At 43.5% G+C, this 20460-nt stretch overlaps 3 protein-coding genes across 3 annotated transcripts; 1 reads left to right on the forward strand and 2 right to left on the reverse strand.

Annotated features, from left to right (window-relative positions):
- Positions 1 to 236: 236 nt before the first annotated feature.
- ankar (ankyrin and armadillo repeat containing) lies at positions 237 to 14097 on the reverse strand (the record flags this gene model as incomplete). The annotated part of the gene is made up of 22 exons (XM_084461444.1): positions 237 to 474; positions 569 to 615; positions 2044 to 2240; positions 2415 to 2524; positions 2624 to 2741; positions 3485 to 3646; positions 4495 to 4617; positions 4857 to 4963; positions 5275 to 5436; positions 6546 to 6699; positions 6930 to 7171; positions 7534 to 7702; positions 8415 to 8662; positions 8998 to 9102; positions 9503 to 9711; positions 10031 to 10232; positions 10532 to 10754; positions 11188 to 11368; positions 11791 to 11906; positions 12087 to 12250; positions 12832 to 13269; positions 13467 to 14097. 22 exons carry the CDS (start codon positions 14095 to 14097, stop codon positions 326 to 328), a joined length of 4257 nt encoding a protein of 1418 aa, XP_084317570.1. The 3' UTR covers positions 237 to 325.
- A 790-nt stretch (positions 14098 to 14887) lies between these two features.
- LOC311324262 (uncharacterized protein) lies at positions 14888 to 17419 on the forward strand. Its single transcript, XM_084456688.1, has 8 exons — positions 14888 to 15261; positions 15446 to 15535; positions 15816 to 15895; positions 16001 to 16116; positions 16577 to 16674; positions 16876 to 16944; positions 17135 to 17193; positions 17280 to 17419. The coding sequence occupies exons 1-8, from the start codon at positions 15070 to 15072 to the stop codon at positions 17398 to 17400; spliced, it is 825 nt and encodes a 274-aa protein (XP_084312814.1). The 5' UTR covers positions 14888 to 15069; the 3' UTR covers positions 17401 to 17419.
- Positions 17420 to 17956: 537 nt separating this feature from the next.
- asnsd1 (asparagine synthetase domain containing 1) lies at positions 17957 to 20460 on the reverse strand. Its single transcript, XM_084456675.1, has 4 exons — positions 20389 to 20460; positions 18813 to 20284; positions 18374 to 18555; positions 17957 to 18209 (listed from the first exon to the last, which is right to left on the reverse strand). The coding sequence occupies exons 2-4, from the start codon at positions 20202 to 20204 to the stop codon at positions 17963 to 17965; spliced, it is 1821 nt and encodes a 606-aa protein (XP_084312801.1). The 5' UTR covers positions 20205 to 20284; positions 20389 to 20460; the 3' UTR covers positions 17957 to 17962.

The raw sequence follows: 20460 nt of genomic DNA on the forward strand, positions 1-20460 counted from the left end.
TATTAGTTGCTACAGGGACATAAGTATATGTTACCAATTTATGATTAAACTTTTTGAAATACACCAAGGCAAACATAGATGTAATTGCTTCATTTATTTTTTATTCAATTACCTTTAAGGCCACCTCTGAATCTTTCCCAATCTGTAATATCAACCGACAAATATAGTAATTCCACATCCTCTCCCTGAGTCAGAATGGCCCATCTGAAGCTGGTTCCACATGTTCTCTTTTGGCCTGGCTAAATGGGGTAGATCTCCAACAGTCATTGGTGAAGTTGGACGATTAAGCTGATCGAACATCAGTGACGCCTAAGTGGGCTCAGGGTTATGAGAGAGCCGTGGGCAGCTTGACCCTGGCGCTGGGCGTCTTGCTCCTGCGCTGTAGTTGCTGAAGAGCTGGCGCTGACCTGCTTTGCCTAAAATGTCCTCCCGTCTCCGCCAGTCCAGGAACGCTGCTCGTCTTTCTGGAGGCACCTGATGTGACAGAGGTCCAAAAGCAACTGATGACATTTCACATCAAACATAAATGCAAAAATTATTAATATATTATTACATAATAAAGACTAACCTTTATTACTGCGCTGAGGAACAGCTGGGCCACCATTTATTTCCAAGCTGTTATCAAAGGAAAATTAAATGGAAAAGATAGATTGATGTTAAAGTTCTTATTTGAGTGAGACTTGTGCAAATATATTAATTGTAAAAATCGGAGAACAAGAGTGACTTGGCTTCTACATACTTTGTGATGTCACGTGATAAGCCTCTATAAGAGAGACAATACAATATTCAAAGGTTCACATTATACAATATAGCACTAAAGCCCCTTTATACAATAACTCAATACATAACCTGTTACCCATTGTCCTTGCCTTTGCTATACTCACATAATTAAACGCTCATTTTCAATTCTAACTAGATGCTCAGAGAGTACAGGCCTCCGCCCATGAATGCATCTTGTTGGTGTAACCGAGTTGAAATGGTTAAACTCACTCCTCAGTATAAATATCGCCCACTCGCACAGTAAGCTTCTCGGTGGTGTAACTGGTAGTGGTGTTTATGAGAGGTGGTCATGTATAAACTCAGATCAGAGGACCTGGGTGTGATGTCAGGGTGGGCAGGTTGCAGGAGGAAGTGATACAGACGAGTGAAGCTCGGACTCCTGTTAGATCAGCCTGTGCAGTTGTCGAATGTGTGAGTGGATCAAATAATCAGACAGTGATTGATGGATAAGAAAGTAGCAAGGTCGGTCTCTCCCTCTGTCTCTCTCCCTAGGATATCAGAGGGCATTTAGTAGATGTAGGGTACAATGAAACCTCAATAATAGATCTTGACACATGTATTAAACTATAGACATAATTGACAAAATAAACACTCACTGTAACATATAAGAAAGAACATGACACGTGATTAAATACAAAATGGAATAATATTCAACATGTAGTCTACAACACAATCACTATTACCTATGCATCAACACTACACTACACTACACTTACTACATACATCACTACACTATAAATTACTCATTATTATAAAAGTTCCAGTCTGGATTTGAACCCTGGACTCCAAAGTCCTATGCTTTCCCACTACACAACAAAATATGTTACCATAGCTATGCAGACGACACACAAATGTATATCACCATATCACCAGTGGACTGTAGTCCCATACGAGCGCTGAATAAGTGCATTGAACAAATCAACGATTGGATGTGCCAGAACTTTCTTCAACTAAACAAAGATAAAACTGAAGTTATTGTATTTGGAGCCAAAGAAGAACGATTAAACCTTAATGGGTTCTACAGTAAGTTGGCTCAAGCTACACCCCTCCAACGAGTTTCATGAAAATCTTTTGCGTAATCCTGCTAAAGAACTAACCAATCAACAGCGGCCAGAAGCAACAATATCATTCTAATGAATTATAGCATTTCTAGTTATCTATCTAGCTTCTATCAACACTATGTTCAGCAAGTATACAAATTGTCCTCGGAAAATGTTAATTTTGCTAGTGTAATACCGGTGTCGATTTTTAGAAGAAGAGCACCTTATTGATGGCAGTCCCACTCTTTTTTGTCTTCTGAACTCTTCAGTAAAAGTGTGTGAGATCTTGGCGTCTTCAATGAGATGTTGAGTCAGGAGGTCATACATGGCTGGAGTGTTACGACACTCTACCAACAGCAGGCGATGTGCGTGACGGTTGAACGTTAGGTAGCCAAGGGCACTTGCACAAGCAGTTCGAACCTGAGGGAATGTACATGTATAATATTTGTATAATAATGTAATGTATACTATTTCAACTTGATATGATGCTTTTGAATAAACCCATTGCTTGTCTGAATTGTCAGAAACAGTCATTGTAAGACTACAGTTGAACTCATTCATGTGTTGTCATCTATGTGTATTTTGCGGTCTCACCTCTTCCTCTTCTGAGTACAGGTGGGCACACAGGTGCCTCACTGCACCCATGGTCACAATGGCATTAGGAATACCTGCCCGGGTGTGAGCCAGACTGGCAAGAAGCTGAGCTGCAGCAGGAAGGAATACAGAAAGACAGTTGCAAACATTATCAAGGAATGCATTGATGAATCTATATCCCATGGCTTTATGTTGCTCCTATTTCCTACCTGTGAGGATGATGGTGCTGGAACTTGTCGACTGCAGTAGGTCAACCAAGACAGTGACGCCTCTGGCAGACAGAGTAACTTGGTCCGCGTCTACAATCACTCTGGCTAGAACAACTATCTGGAGAAGGGCAGATCAGATTTGGTTCCTATCAAACAAGATTACAGAAACATCAACCTGATCTTATCTCTGGCAGGCAGGCAGTATGGATAGTATGGATAGGCAGTATGGATATTGGATATGACTGGTGCGTTACCCATCATCATTGCCAAAATTAAATAAGAAGACTGATTCCATCTCCAATCAGTACAACACATCACAAGATGCAAAACCAGAGCACCAACCAACCACAGAGAATACGACAGCGTGGACAGAACACAGTTATAGGTCACCGGGACAAAATAGTATTTATTGCTTGACTCTGCACCTTCATGTGAAAACACAGGTCCACGCAATCCCATGGTTTACCTGTTACAAAGGCCATACTACACACAGCGCACTGACTGGACAAAACTTAGTCTATCTTGTTATTAAACCTGTTAAAATATCATCAATATCCTGTTATATCAAACAAACTTTGTTGACCCTAGGAATTACTACCGACGTTTGCAAGTTTCCATCAGTCAGGAATGTTACGCGATGTTGACTACAAATAGGTGGATGAAAACCTGGCTGTATGACAGCTCCCTTGTGCATAAACAATACAAAACGTGCTCTGAGGCTTATCGTTCAAGTACATTTGGAGCTCTCTAGTGATATTAGGAAATTATGATTATGGTAAAAATGTGGGTTTGGGATGAAACCGTGAATACCTTTGGAGTTCAATGTATTGCCCTTCAGTATTCTTATCTCTAGAGGTGTACCTGAAAAGCAGATTTGGCCCGTTCAGTCTCGATGTGTGAGTTGAGGAAGGGCTCGTAAACACGTAGGGGAACTCCCCCAGTCTCCCGGATGGCGGCCTGCTGGTCTGTGGAGTTGTATGCGAACAGAGAGAGGGCGTAGCCAGCCTCTAGACACACGTCCTGCTTGAACGAGGAAAACATGACCGATCACTGTGTTCCCTACTGTACCTGACCCATCACTTCACACTGTTTCTGTCTCATGTGTTCCCTACTGTACCTGACCCATCACTTCACACTGTTTCTGTCTAATGTGTTCCCTACTGTACCTGACCCATCACTTCACACTGTTTCTGTCTAATGTGTTCCCTACTGTACCTGACCCATCACTTCACACTGTTTCTGTCTCATGTGTTCCCTACTGTACCTGACCCATCACTTCACACTGTTTCTGTCTCATGTGTTCCCTACTGTACCTGACCCATCACTTCACACTGTTTCTGTCTAATATGTTCCCTACTGTACCTGACCCATCACTTCACACTGTTTCTGTCTAATGGCTCATCCCTGATTTTAAGAGGCAACGCCACCACTTCAGTGAGATCAGGTTTGAGAAGTGTTGTGTTGCCCTTCTCAAAATCATAGCACTCAAGGGGAAAGGGAATGTCAATAATCACAAGGGCCACAGAAAAATAAATGATGTTAATGAGTGGAACATCCTCGTTCTGGAGCGTTTCTGAATCATGGGGCGGGGCCACAGGCCACCCAAGCACAGCCAGGACGGCCTTCACCTCCATTCATTATTTTAATTAAGATTACGCGAAAACTACCAAACCGATTTTCATGAAACTCAGTGGAGGGGTGTAGCATGGGCCACCTTAGAACCCATTAAATCTTGGAGCGGATCCGAATCACGGGCCGAATTCACGAATTAAAACCAAACTAAGAAGGAAGACGTCTCCTTGTGTGGGTGCGCTACAGAGAGAAGGGGAGCTGGGTGTGGATTCAAGTTATTACTGTTAAGACAGGTTTACCTGATCCTGCGCCTGCAGTAACTCCAAAACAGCGCTGTAGTTAAACGTCTCCCGTTCCCAAAAAGATGTTTGTAGCTTGTGATTACCAAGCAGCACACAAGCCAGTGTTTGAGCCACCTGGACCTGGAGGAGAACAATACCGTCACCTTGGCAGCTTAGACTTCTTCAAACATAAACAATGTTCTTGAGAGGTTAGCTTGCTTATTTGCATCCCCAATCACTTTAAAAAGAAAACATAATATACTATAATTAAAAGCAGCTTTTGTTGGGGAGCATTTTGCGCTACAAATTGAAATGATTGATATGTTTTTATAGTAATTATGGTTCACTTAATGGAGACTTGATAATTATACAGATTTGACCTTGACGTGCTGTGATTTGTGGTGCTTTATCAGTTCCAGTAGCGTTGGAATGGCGTTCTCCTCTGCTATAACACTCTGGCTGTTAGGGTTATTGGTGTGAGCCACTCCTAAGGTCAGACAGAGGCATAAAGCTACAGTCACAATATGAATCGGCAGTTATGGTATGGTACAGTAACCACATATCAAGTCTCAGAGCTTTACAGTAGGTCTACACAACTTAGATTGACACAATTAGGACATGATTATACAATATGTTCAAGCGTGTGAGTCTCATTTATTCTTATTCTGAGATGTATGTGTGCTGTAACTCTGCATTAATTATTCCATAAATAAATAAATCATACCATAATCAACCTGCATTTACACAATCAAGATCTCAGATTCAGATCTGTTCCAGGGTGAGAAGAAAAGTCTGTACCAACACACAGGAATCCCAGGGCCCGTATAACGCTGAGGAGGGTTCTCTCAGTGGTGCGGAACCCTCGTAGTAGTCGGACCAGTGGTGGAACCCCATTCTCTTTACATAGTCCATCCTGATGGACGCGACTGTCCTTACTTAGGGCTATAACTGCCTGGCAGCCTGAAAAATAACACCAATTGGTTAAACTTAAAGCTCAATGAGATAACGTTTTTATAGTTTTATAGTTCAATATTCATCTTTACTTGCTATTCGTTTATGAATTGGCCTTAGCAAGACCCCAAATTCATTTTCGTGACATGAGACTGCATGAGACCGTGTGAATTTATTATTTTAGAATTTCGGTGTACTGGCTAGTACACTGGCGGGAAATCTTGTGGTGGAAACGGAAGTGACACGTTTTGCGTGTCACAATATCAGGAAAACAACAAATACTTTGCCCCGCGAAACGAAATCTACATGCACATAAACGAAAGAAGACCGGTATTTATCTGCATTGAAGCCATCCTTCCAGAAAGTAGTTATAATCTTCCAATCCAGTCTGCGCCACGCGCATTTGTTATTTTTCATTTTAACCTTGGCCCAAGTGAATCACGGGGCGGGTCCACAAGCCGCCCAAACACAGCCTGGACGGCCATTCACCTCCATTCATTTTTTGGACTAGGATAACGCAAAAACTACCAGACTGCTTTTCATGAAACTTGGTAGAGGGGTGTAGCATGGGCCAATTTACAACCCATTACATTTTGTTGTGCACAGATCGACGAAATGCATTCAGGGGCGGAGGTCTGTGCTCTCTGAGCATCATTTCTAGTTTGAGTGTTTTCATCAATATTAGGTGAATAATGTTGAAGTTGTAAACACTAGTCCTCCCATATTAGGTCACCACAGGCATTTGGACAGTTGGCCTCAAAACTGTTTTCTATTTGGCAAATGTGACTGTTTGCATATTTTCAGGCAGAGATTAAACAACTCCTAGCAGAAGAAGCAGGTGGCCATGTGCAGTCAGAGGACCCCAGATCAAATCCAGCGAGGGCCGGTGAGGGTGAAAGCTACACTGACAAGCTACTGAACACAGCGACACCAGTTAAACAAGCATAGACCTGAAGAAAGACTACTTCCACATAACAGGTCACAGGAAGGAACATTTGGCCCTTGAAAGGAGTGGCGTACGATATACTGAGCATTGCTGCTTCAAAATGGGGCTCGCTGTGTTCTTAATGACTTACCTGTTTAATAGAAGGCAAAATAAAATGTTCTACTCAACTTACCCACATATTGCATTCTGTCAGAGGAGGAGAGCAGGAGCTCGAGGATGAAATGGTGGCCGATGTGTTCAGCCATACGTTTCTGTTGCTTCAGAGTGTGTCCAGCTAGGGCCCACAGAGAGACCGCACCCTGCTCCCTCATATCCACCTGGAACACCTGGAAATGACCAGCCCAGTGGAAATGACCATGGGAGAAACCAATATTATATCAAACAAACCATTGTTGAGACTGTCTGACTGATCAACGTGAGGCTGCTCGGTAGTCTACTATTGCATGTAGAAAAACTGAACCGGAAATCCATCCTTGTAAATAAACTTTGGGTTCATATCTTAAATCATCATTACGACTGAGCTGTGCTTTTTGGTAAAGCTGCTGTGCATAATGACCTTAAAGAGTTTGAGGAGGTGCTCTGTAGCCCCGTTCCTCAGGAAGCAGGTCTGTATTGCGGGGTTGTGGTTGGCGATGGCCTCCACGGCTCTGGCGGCCGTGACCTGGGCGGAGATCTTCCTCCCACAGAGGATGTGCACCAGCGGCGCCACCACCCCCGCTCTGCACATGGCGTCCTGGTTGCCCCTGTGCCCACGGGCCAGCTCCGCCAGGGCAGAACACGCCTCCATCTGAAGCACCTCTGCACAGGGACGCACGTTTTAGTTTGCTATTCTTGCACTTTGCCTTCAGCACTAGATTATGCTCTTAGTCACTTGTTTTAGAAAGGAGATGCACTTGTGAGTTCTGGCAAGGAGTAGTACATTGGCTTTTCCTATGTTAAATGCAATTATTGTTAGTTGCTTTGGATAAAAGCATCTGCTAAATGACTGTAATGTAATGTAATGTAAGTTTTACTCTTCGGAGGAGGAGTGCTGTGGTAAATTGCGGTGTGGGAAAACATTTCAAGTAAAGACGTTTTTTTCCTCAGGTTAAGTGTATATTAAATGACTTGTATGTTATTTCAGTGCATGTGATTGAACAAAACTTGTGTTTGACAAGTACCTGATCTGACAGTCAGGAACTCTACGAGCGGTGGGATTCCCCCGGCCAGAGCTACCGCAGTCTGGTTGGAGGGGCTGCGGACACACAGAGCCTTGATGCTCCTCACCGTGTTCACCAGCACATCCTGCAGATCCGAACCCAAAAGCCTCACCAACGCTGCTACACCACCCTGGGGAAGAACATTTAGACATGTACAATCACAAAGGATGGACACCAAGCAAACACATACATTTATAAAACTACCGGAAACTTGGTGGAAGGGTGTAGCAGCATGGGGAGCATCTTAGAGCTCATTACATTTTGGAGTGGATCGGAATCACGGGTCCACGAGCCGCCCAAACACGGCCGATCGTTCACCTGCATTCATTTTTTTAGAGAAGGTTTACACTAAAACTACCAGACTGATTTTCATGAAACTGGTTGGAAGGGTGTAGCATGGGTCACCTAACAACCCATTCAATTCTGAATCCGAATCACGGGGCGGGTCCACGTGCCGCCCAAACACGGCCAGGCCGCCCATTCACCTCCATTCATTCTTTGGACTACGATTACACAAAAACTACCAGACTGCCACCATAGTTCTCCCAGTGGACCATTGCGATGTATAACATGTCAACCCTCCCCTTTTTTGACATTTGCCAATTGCTGTCGCCTATATATACCATGCTGAAATGTTTGTATTCAGGGCTGAAGATGGTCTAATACGACTCTTTTTTGTGTGTGTGTGTCTGTTTTCACATTCAATCACTTTTTATTTGTATCCTGAGTGCCTCCTCTCTTTTTTGTCAGTGTGCGGGCTTTTTCTTCTTTTTAACCCTCCACTAGAAACATGGTTGTGAAATGTGGCACCTAAAAGACAATGATAGACAGACAGTACTCACCTGCTGGGCTATAAGGGATCGGTTCTCGTCGCTGTGCTGTGATAGGTCTGCCAGTATGACAGCACAGCGGGAGTGGAGCTCGGCCTGTCGGCTGCCCAGGAGGTGGACCAGCACCGGCACGGCCCCGTAGCGCACCAGGGCCTCGCACGCCGCCGCCTTCTCTGAGATATGGCACACCACGGCGGCGGCCATGCACTGAAGACCTGGCCTCCCAGCGTGCATCAGATCCAGCAAGGCCGGGACGCCTCCTACCAGAGAACTGGCTTTAGATATTATTGCATTTAATGAAATCAAATCATATCAAACTTTATTTGTATAGCGCATTTCATACACTGAGGCAACACAATGCGCTTTACAGAGCGCAATGGGAGGGTGGGCATAGGTCCCACCCCTACATATTCCAGAGGGAAGCAAAAAACAAGTTTCACCCAGGGGCCAGAAAAGTGAGCTGTAAAAATTATTTAATTTAACTTCACATATTATTGCTTACTCTTAGGGCAACAGAAAGAGAGAAAGAGAGACGGTTGGTTGGGGGGAGGGTGTGGTCATGAGTGTCGGTCATGAGGTCATGAGTGTCAGTCACCTGCATCCTCAATGTCTCTCCAGACGAACTGCTCTGTAACACAAAGAGCCTCCAGAGCGCGGAGAGCCATCTCCTTCCTGTGGTGGTGCTCACTGTGTAGCATCTCTGCAGCAACACACACATATGCACACACAAAAACACACAATCGGCCTGCTTGGTAAAACGACTTTGAAATCCCTGATCTAGACGGGCAGTCATTAATAGTTTGTCCCTAAACAGATAGCTGAACCAGAGTGAATGGACCTGCTGTATGAGAACATTCTCTGTTTGGGTTTGGCGGTCCCACATCTCACCTGTTGAGGTCTGTGAACCTTTATGTTGCGTGTTTATGTTGCGCCCGGGCCTGTTTTTTGTGTTCACTCGAGTTTTCGTATTACATTTCTAATATTTATTCTGCTTGTGACAATTTTCTAATGATAAGATAACTTTTCCATGAGGCCCCTGTCCTCGGCAGCCATTGGCTACAGGCTGGGAACTCTGGGAAGGAGGCGAGCAGGAGACGTACCCACGAGGATCTTCCAGACGGGCAGTCCCTCCAGGTCCAGACGGATCAGGTGCCTGAGAACCTGGGTGTGGAAGTAGAGAGCTGCCAACTGCACCACGTCGTTCCCCTTGCTGTCCCTCTTCCTCCAGTCCCCCCCTGCAGACAGCAGGAAGTCCAGAGTGTCCACGGAGCCTGAGGTGGCCGCTAGCAGCAGTGGGGAACTGTGGTACCTGAAGAGCAGAAAAACGTTCAATCTATGGCTGTGGCGTACCCGTGGGTTCTGCAGGACATGGTAACATAACCTAAGCTCCCACAAAAGGAGCAGACTTCTAAAAAACAACCAACATCTCCAATTTGCCCGTGTGTGTGTGCATGTGCCAGTTGTTATGAGAGACAACTGACTGATGTGTCTAAGTACATGAGCCGACTGCTGAGCAATTGATCGAGCAGGTCAACAGTGCACAATCTTGCTAAGAATTATGTCTAATAACCAAATAGTATGTTCCGAATGTTTCAGAATCAAAGTTGAACCCCCGAGTCTTCACTCACTCTGTGGAGGTCTGCATCTCCACTAGCTCAGAGTTCTTTCTGCAGAGCGCTTGGATGCAGACTACCTGGCCATAGAAAGCAGCAAAGTGCACAGCCGCCCAGCCCCTGTGGTCAGTGAGCTTGTAGTCGGCCTGCAGAGCTAGCAGGCAGGTCAGGGCCTCCAGAGAGCCACACTGGGCAGCGAGGTGCAGGGGAGTGGACCCTGGAATCATCAAGAGATCACGACAGACAAACGGTAAACATGTGGTAGTAGAGTAGGATCTTATGAGTTTAAGTGCAGCACGTTTCCTTCTGAGCGCCTTCTTTTTGAGTGGCGTCAGCTTCTGACCTCAGTTTATTATTATTTTACAGTACAGAAAGAACCAGGCATTCACATATCAAGGTCATGGAATCATTGTAATCGCCCAATTGCTTCTTATATTTCTTTGGTATTCACAGCAAGCACCCCGGCATACAAGCGGTGTAACTGAAAGTGTGATTGTGTGTTTGTTTCTCTCTGACCTGAGCAGTTGAACCTGCCGCTGTGTGTTTGGTTGAGGTTGACCCCGGCGATGGCCAGCTGGCAGATGATGTGTGTGTGGTTGTGTGCAGCGGCGTGGTGAAGAAGGGAATAACCCTGCTCATCCAGGACCCCCAGCTGAGACGGACAGTTGCGCCGACAGAGCGAGTAGAACGCAGCCGACAGACCGCGCTCCGCTGTGGCACGCAAGCCAAACTGCAGACTCTGAGCAGGAAATACACACATACAAGCTGAGTAACATCACCTTCTACTTTCTTATTTCATATATATGTAAGTGCAACATTTCTGCATTCATGCTCCATATCAAGGATGGGGCTAGGTGCAATTTTACACAATTCTAAATTGGATTATGTTGGATTACGAAATGAAAACTAAGTCACAATAATGACAATTGTCATCATCTAGTGGTAAGATTACAAAACCAGATAATCGTTCAAAAATCAAAATTCTTAAACCAAACCTTGAATCCACAATCTCGCATTTCAAATTATTCAATTGTTTTGGCTTAAATCTAAGGAGAATCTTCAATACCATTATGCACTGCCACCTTTCTTCATCAGGGAATCTCACATTCTGATCATGTTTATAGAGTATATTGAGAAGACAAGGTTTTCCCAAATATTTCCTTTAGCATTACCTTGCACTTAATGGCCTTTTTGTAGCCAAAAGTCTTCTTGAACTGCTCGTGAAGCTGAATGTCATTGAGTGGTAATTTCTTTGCTCTCAGGTCTCTGATAGCTGTGTTGAAGGCCTCCCACCATGGAGACATGTTGGGCTGTGGGTAGAAAGGCACGACCTCAATGGAGATCGCATAATAGCTGCAAGACAAGAAGTATCAGAATACACATCAAGTATTTAAAAGCAGCAGGCAAATACACAACTATATGTGTGTGCCTACTGGATTATATCAGATGTAAAAATCTATTATTGCAGAGAGGACTTGATCTGTTTTGGGGAGATTAGTATTGATTGTTTAGAGTGTTTCTATAATAATAATGAAATAACAATAGCAATAATAATTGGAGCAATGCAATACCTTGGTTTTACACGTACATATTATGACAGCACTGCAACCAGCACTGACATGTGAGCAATGTCATTAAGCTATGTCCACTTTCAATAAATTGTTGATTAAATTAATGTTAGGATTAGGGGTGCATTAACTAATATTAATCAATGTACCAATGCTACATGTGCACTCAGTGTGTGTATGTGTGTTGGGAGGATGTACACTACGTACTTTTTTCCCCCAACCTTGCAGACTGGAATGGGGAAATACTCTTTGTAAGTGGAGTCCTGACTTAATAAAGTGCTCAGGTGACTTGCTGCTAAACTCTGTATTTCATCAACGGCTTCCTAGAAGGAACCATAAAATATGATTTAGGCAAAATTATACAAGGCTGCTTACTGACATTAATGGTGCTCATTCCCAATGAAGACTCAGATTGAGTTCAGCCATTACATTAAGACTGTGTAACTCTACTAGCCCAGATAGCTTGTAAGAGTGTTATCTTACAACATGAATCTCACTCTCACCCTCATCTCCTCTGACACATCATCTAGTCGAGGAGTCCCGATGTCAATTTCAATCCCACCATGTAAGTGAAAGTATTCATCCGACTTGTATGGAAAATGTTTACAGGCAAACATAGGTCCTAGCATCAATGGAGGTAATTCCCTCTCAGTCTTCAGTTTATCCTCTGTTAAAAAAAGAGTAAAATTATCACTTTAAAAATGGTCCCGCTTCAGATGAAGTGCATCTTATTAAGGCTTCTTTACGCCTTCATAAAGCCTCTATTGTCACTACGTAAATGTGTCCAAAAGCAACTGAATGTGATGTCTTTTGAAAGGTTCATAAATGTGACATAACTGTGTGACATAAGAACATGTGACATTCAAATGTGACATATAACCAATTATGCTGAATATAACATAAACCTGTAAATCCTTACTAAAGCATGAGATATGGTTATAGATGCTTTGTGATACTACATGTACTGCATAGAGGCTTTATGGTGGCTTAATGAAGGATTTATAACCTGCACTTTATCTAAAGCAGGAACAAAAAAACAAATAGAACAGCAAACTCAATTAATCATACTAAGGACTAAAGGGCTCAAAATATAAATCCACAAATAGGCTACTACAACTTAAGCCTAATAATAATGAGATTATTGACCATCTTGGGAGCATGTGCATACAACTGATGTTTGGCTCTGTCATCTTCCCACTCAAACTCTTTTTTTTGCTTAAATCAATCAAAATAAATCTCAAACAATACCTGAATATGCTGGGAGCATCTGAGAGAGGTCAGGGATCTTCATTTTCTTCTTCAGTGCTATGAGGAGGGGCACAAGACCAGTGATAAGGCGCAAGTAGGCCAGATCCCTGCAGACCTCTGGCTTCCTCTCCAGACAGCCTGCGACCAGCCTCGCCTGACGGCCCAGCCTCTGCTGCAGCCTCTGATAGGTGGCGAGCTCCAGCCTCTCCTCTGTCAGCCTCACCACGCTCGCCAGAGTCTCCGCAGCCTCAAACACAAAGACATTGCAGTTCTGCTGAGCGGTGGACAGGTAGGAGGTCAGCTTCAGCAGAATGCTCTCTGAGGTTTGGGAGAAGAGTCTCTCTTCGTCTGGACTGTTGGGGTCATAGGTGGGATCCACATTGGTGTCTTCGTTGTATATGCCCTGGTAGCAAAGGTCTTCTGAGATGTCCATGAGACCTTAAAGGAACAGGAAACAATCAATAATTCTATGACAATTATTTGACTCCATTGTGAGAACAATGTAGGCCTGCATGCACCTACTTGTGCATAGGTTTTCATTGTTCAAAGAGATCACAGATTGTCACTTTGTAACTTACTGAATGTTAATTATTACTGGACAACATTCCAAGAAAATATTTGTCCCTAAAGCTCACCTGCTGTTAAAAACTCGGCAAACACATCTTTTTTTGTCTGAGGTACTCCATTTGCCCCAACAGCCATGCTGCTTCGCCACAGTTCATTGAAGCAGACGCGTTTTTCTTTAGGGATGACGGCTCCGTGCCAAAGCGTCTTGATTGTATAGTCAATATTGATCAAAATTTGCCCGACTTTAGTATCATAATATGCTGGAGACAGTTGGCATGTAGTGCTTTGGTCATAGTTTGGTTCGAGACTGATGAAGGGCACTTGGTTGAAGCAGTAGATGCCAACCGTGAGCTCCCTGATAATTTGATGGACCACTTTATAATCGAGAGAAATGCGCGCATCCACGGGCGTCAGGAAGATGACATTTTGGTCGGTGAAATGTCTAATTTGTTTTACGATTCCGGGTGGCGCGTCAGGAGGCACGGGAAAGTCATCGGCACAGAAAAGCCAGTTGCAGGTGGTTCGACAAAGCAGCTCTTGAACTTCACGCTTGTCATACTTTTCAAAGAAGGCATTGGCGTTTTGTTGACCTGTCAAAGCAGCAAGGTAAGCCGCATCTTTCTTCTCTCCATCTTCAACAAAACTGGGTGCTTTAGGTGATGCCTTGTTCGGTCCACTGGATGTCAGAGAGTGCGCCATAACATTTGCTAACTTTAATTCGCTTTTTACGTTGTTCTCACACCAGCTAACGTCTCAGGTAAAACGAGAATCATTTCGATTTGTGGTCAACATTAATAATATGGCTAATATTTTAGCTATCAATCAATTCCTATCAACCGTTCATGATCCGTCGATTCCAAGGTTAAGGTTGGAGCTATTCAACTATTTCTATTTGTCATGACAACCAAGACCCATGACCAAGACGTTGTCACGATGGCGTGCTGAGCTTTTCTGTCCACGGGGAGGCGCTGTTCTGCTATAGTTGGCTAACCCTGGGCTAGTTGCTGTAGAGTTGCCAGGCTAATAAAGTGAATCGGGACTGTCGATCAAATCTGAAACACATGTGGGGTGACATTCCTGTCTCCGTGGTAGCTACATTTAGTTTGCTGAATAATCGTTGGCTTAGCTTTATAATTGAACTGTCAAAACGCTGTAGAATTACATCAAACCTGAGATATAATATTGCTCCATGGCCCAGGTAGCTACCTAGCTAACGTTAGCTATTAGCCTATCTATGTTTTCAGCCAGCAGCAGGTGAACTGAAAGAAATCAACAAATACATTTTCTATTCATGGTGACTGAGTTGTCTGTAGACCTCCATTCGGACTTTGTCACCCGTGTTGGCAGACAGCCCACGCAAACAACTTGCAGCCATGTTCTTGTCAGGAAGTGATTTGATGCGACAGGGGGCGCGCCTGCGCAGTCTGCTCGAGCTCCCTATGGTCGAGTTCGAGCTAATGTAAACATTCATGAAGACGCTGCACTCTTTCCTTTGCGAGTCGACTCGAGAAAGCATCGGGTAGCGCTTTTTTGCAAGCTTCCCTGGCTATGCCTGGCAAAATTTAAGACAACTATTAGCTACTCACTGACTATCATTTAGGTGAGGCAACTCGTTGGGTTATATCGTTTACAGACAGACTTGAAACCATCACGGTACTAGGCTACTTATCAATGAAAGCTGTAATTCTTGCTGCGGGATATGGGACGAGGTTGCAAAGAGATGTTGATAACGACACTAGTGGAACATTTAAACATATGTCTGGCATTGCGAAACCTATGCTTCCTGTGGGCTGCTCTCCTTTGATAACACACTGGGTTCAAGCTTTGACTGCCACTGCATGTGTGGATACGATTTATGTAATAGTAAGTAACTTCACCTTTTGAAATACCCTAGCTGCAGCATGCTAGTCTACAGTCAATAAAATTTGGTATTCCAGTTTTTACAAGTATTTAGCTCGCAAATCATTGCTAGTCAGAGGAATATTCACGTGAGCCATAATACATCAAATTGTGAGATAACTATTAACTTTCCTTTTTTACCTTACAGACCAATGCCCTCCACCATGTAAACTTTGAGGATTGGGCCACAGAGTTCCCCAATGTCAAAATCCTCAGTGATGGAACAAGGAGCAATGAGGTTGATCTTTTTGTCAACCTTTCTCAAAACCTAGCCAGATGAAGGTCACCAATGTTCCCTCACCACAGTGAAAAACTCACACATATCACAGGACATTGTTCTAATTTTTCAAAAGTTATCTACATTGACTTAGTCTGATATTGACAGAATGTCAGCTCGCGGATTCAAATGTCTGGACACACTCCTTCAACCTTCAAAACATTCATAATGTGTACTGGGTTCGTGTGACATGTGGCCTTAAAAGGTCAGCAACAAAAAGTTGTTTTTCTTCTCTCATCAGGAGCGCCTTGGCGCTGTGGCCTGCCTTCAGCTTGCCATCAAACTCTTCATGATAAAAGATCATGTTGTAGTTATTGGAGGGTATGTGAAAAATTGCTGTGGTCAAACAAGCTATTTTTCCCAGATTCATGGTTGAATATCATGTTCTTGTTATATTAGAAAAAGTTGTTCTCTTCCTCTGCACAGCGACACTCTCTTCAAGGAAGATTTCAGTCTCACCAAAGTGAAGGCAAGGTTTTTGGACCTTCAAGCAAAGTGTGAGGACAGCAATCTAGTACTCTCTTACCAATGCACAGATGAGGGTGAGTGGCGTGATACAGTACATAACATCACTAGTTCCTTGGTGTAACTGAGCTTAATTAAACTCAGTCATTCCCCAGTATAAATACCGCCCACCAGCACCATTGAGTCGATAACTTTTTGGTGGTGCAGCTCGCTAAAGCGGTGTATAAAAGATTGGAGGACCTAGGACCGAACCCAGAGAGGGGCAAGTAAGCGGAAGCATTACCGAGTGACTTACAGTAGGGACAGGAAAGGTTAGTTAAAAATAACATTAAGCCATAAAGACACCAGAAGAATTAACAACTTTCAATAACTATACCACTTAATGAGCAATTACTGCAAGCGTTTCCTGTAGCCTGTACTTAGTCCCTCACATACAATGGAACTCCATGTAATGCTGCTTCAACTCAGTGACATTCATGAGTTAAGGCAAATACTTTTTGAAGCACAATATATTATACAACCATCTTTTTCCAATAGAGACCCATAAATATGGCATATTGGAAGTGGATGAAGACCTTCGGGTGCTGTGCATGAAGGAGAAGCCTCTTCCTTCTGAGACTGAATCTCGGAGGGCAGTAAGTCCATAACACCTCTGCACCCTATGGAAAACATATTTGCTAATAATAGATAAAAGACATTAGAGATTATTTTTTAATAATAGATTGTAATAGTTCAAATAACATTTTCTGGTGTGGAATGGACATCTAACTGGGTGCAAGTTGAGCAAGTTAACTTGCTCAACTAAACCTCCTTCCCCAAAACCATTTGTTTTCTAGTGTCCCTGCTTCTATATGTTTTCCAAGATGAGCCTTCCTCTTCTGGATGAATTTCTGGATGAAATGAAGGTAGTTATTTTCTGCATTGTCATTGAGCCTTGTGACTTTGATCATTGTTCTGCATTCCACACATCAGCTGACTCACAGCTACCAGTAGGCATTTTTATTGTTTATCCTGAGACAGCCCTCGGGTCTAAATATCAACTGGAGTTCAGTGGACCCCAGATATGCATTTAAAGATACTTTTTTTTAATCAAAGGATGCTCCCATCGAAAAGAAGGATGCTCCTGGAAACTTCTTGTCATGGCTCATTCCAAGGTAGTGTCTTAAGATGTAGTGATCGTTCATATTCTTTAGTACAATTGGGATGCATTATCTAAAAGTATAAATATTCTTTCTTTCAGAAAACCGGTGTACACTGACTGGATATCTGGCCGTTTTGATGTGGGAAACCTGCAATCTTATATCCAATGTGACTTGTATTTCAGAGAAAAGCTTCAAGATGTGAAGTCCTACATGATGTAGGCGACAGTCAAATGTGTGCTAGAGAACACATGCCAAGCTACACTTGTATTAGATATTACACTTTTTAAGATAAATATGTTGCGATTCAAATCAACATTAACTTTCCAGAAACACAAGGATGAAATTCTACTGGTATCTGTATATAAATCCCTGAACGGACGGGATTAGTTTCACGAGGGGAGTAATGTAATTTTAACCAGGGTAATTCAGTAATTTATTTTCACGTCCGGGACGGCCAAACAGCTTTTGTGATATTGGGGAGATTTGTACTACATTTTTTAAACTTTGTAATTATTGGAAAATATATAATTCCTGATTAAAAGTTGTCTCTCTTGCACTTCTCATAGCATTATCTAAAAGTAGGAATGACCACATTTGCATGATTATTGGAAGTGCTCAGATTAATACAACACTTTAAGGCCACAACGACTTTTAAACAACATGTTGTATTTGTTTTGCCACCATCTTGATAAAATAGAGACATCTAGATAAGGCTACATGTAAGCTTTGTATATCGTAGGAAAGATGATTAAATACATTCTTTATTAAAAGATGAACCAAGCTATGATGCGAGTAGTCTCTTGCACTTGTCGGAGGCCTTCTCTCTGCGGTTCTCAAGCTTAGCGATGCGGGAGCCGAACTGCATGGCTCTCTTGGGCAGGACAGCGGAGGCCTGGAGTCCCAGCACCCTGGCGCTTAGTCTCAGCAGCAGCTTCTCTCCTAGACCCCGCGGCAAGGACAGGTCTGCCTTCTCCCATACAGGCAGGGCGTTCAGGTAGCTCACAACATCCTCATCCAAGAACGGGAACCTACGGATAGAAGCAATGGCGTTATGATTATATCATTTATTATAGCAGAGATCTTGTTTCCAAAAGTGAAAAAATGGCAAACAACGAGCAAGGACAACAGCTAGTGTGTTCAGAACAATTCTGCTGTAAGTATTGTGTTAATGTACCGAGCATCCAGGACTCACCTAGCCTCTTTCCCATGGTCACCGATGATTCTGTCATCACGCCCCAAATTCCTTGAGGAAATTCTGCCCAACTCCATTTCTAGTTCCTGGATCAGACCCACATGCCCAGAGGTCTTGAAACGGACTCTGTGTCTGGAGTAACCAGCCAGCTGCTCATCTGCTCCAATACCTGTCAAAACCACCTAGTCACACAACATTGGGACAGATCAATTCTAAGTTACTCATGTAATTTGGACATTTAAGTTGGATTTAAATGTGCCATTAACAGAGTTGTATTGTGTTGTCAAAAATGGTCATACAGGAAATGTCATAACATTTGTCAGTACACCTACTCATCCATCATTGATAGACTTAAGTAAGACATATTTGGGGGTTAATTGAGCTATACTACGATATCCAATTAGGAGTAAAGTGAGCAATACTACAATATCCAATTAACCTTTGCAGATGAAGTGAATAGCCTCTCATCTTCGCCTTCTCCGATCAAGCCAGTTCCTCTAGCTGCGAACCACACTGCACATCCAATGCTGTCATCGAGCACGGTATCCAGTGGGTGCACCAGGTGACAAATGCACTCCTTACGCATTTTGCTTAGCTCCTCTTGAGTGATATTGATTTCAACAAAATTCCATTTTCTATCTGGATTAAGATCCTGAAGCTCTTTCAGGCCTGCTCTTCCAGAGATCCTGTCTGGGACATTAAAGTGATTCTGGATACTGGAATCGGGTTCCTCTGTGGGCTTCATTTTCTGCTTATTGTTTTTCTTTGTCTTCTGCATCTTTGTCTTCTGCTGTTCGAACGCTACATTAAGAAGATCGATCGATTGTCCAACTGGAATGTGGCGGTTGGCCAGGATGGCCAGGATCATCGAGTCGATCCCCCCAGAGAAAAGGATGGAAACTGCTGCTTGGTCGCCTGAAGTTGCTTGAAATTCAGAAGGCAGACATGTCACCCTTCTCCGTACCGCCTCACTCAGCACATCAATGAGACCGTTCACTGGTGACCTCCACTCTCCACACGCTAACAGAACCTCCAAATCTTTAACAGACGCCTGGGAACTTGAACAAGGTTCCGCTTCAACAATACACTGAGGGACTGACGCATTCAGTGGGCATACAGGTGAGGTGAGGAATAAGCCTGATTGGCTTATCACTGCTGTAGTGTGGATTGGAAGACCCTCCCACTTAAATTCCTGACTAGCAGACAAACTCTTGCCCGCAGCAACCCATGGATAAACCTCAAAGGTCAATGAGCCCGAGTCGGCAAATGCCCTCAAATCAATCCTATACACACCAGCAGCTGGGACTTCTTGCCATTGTGGCCCATCAGAACTAGTAGGATACAAGGCCACAGATGTTAGAGTCAGGTTGCTCTTCTCTGCATCAAATTGCCAAAGCAAGCTTCGTCTGCCAAAGAAGTCTCTCCCAAACCAGAGGTAGTCTCCGACATGTTGGTAATACACAAAAGCCCAAGGCCCTCGAAGACTGGAGATGATCGACAGAATCTCAGCGGGGGTGTTGCAGATAGAAAGTTGACGACAGAGAACCTCAGTATCATTCTCCTCCGGTCTCACTGGCAGCCCTCCAAAAACTTCCCCGTTCCATAGTAGGACATTCCCTTGACTGTCTTGAGCGGGCTGAGGGGTGAGGCTGCCCCTCATGTGAAGGACGTGAGCCGAGAACAAACACTTAAAGTGAGAATTTGTTGACGTAATAGTAACATCACAACTTGAGTTTGGCCCCCTTCTTCTTAGTTTTTCATCTAGTTTTTCATTCTTCTCCAGCAAAAGCTGGTAAGGGGACACGCTGAGCAAACAACAGATACCACACATGATCTTGTAATATCTTGTGAAGTTCCTTCTCAGTGTCGACTAAATATCCTGGATTTCCCTTTTCATGTTGTCCAGTTGTTCTGAGGGGAAAGAAATAACACGTATGAAAACATTCTCATCACTATTACATTTTGGATAACAACTTGCAGATACAGACATAAACTACTGTATGTGCATGACTTACGTTTGCATAAGCTAAGAGACTGCTTTCTGTCCGCCAAGAAGAAAATGTTACTGTTAGGTTGTTGAATGTACA

This window comes from Borostomias antarcticus (genome assembly GCF_949987555.1).
Source record: "Borostomias antarcticus genome assembly, chromosome: 2".
Classification (NCBI taxonomy): Eukaryota; Metazoa; Chordata; class Actinopteri; order Stomiiformes; family Stomiidae; genus Borostomias; species Borostomias antarcticus.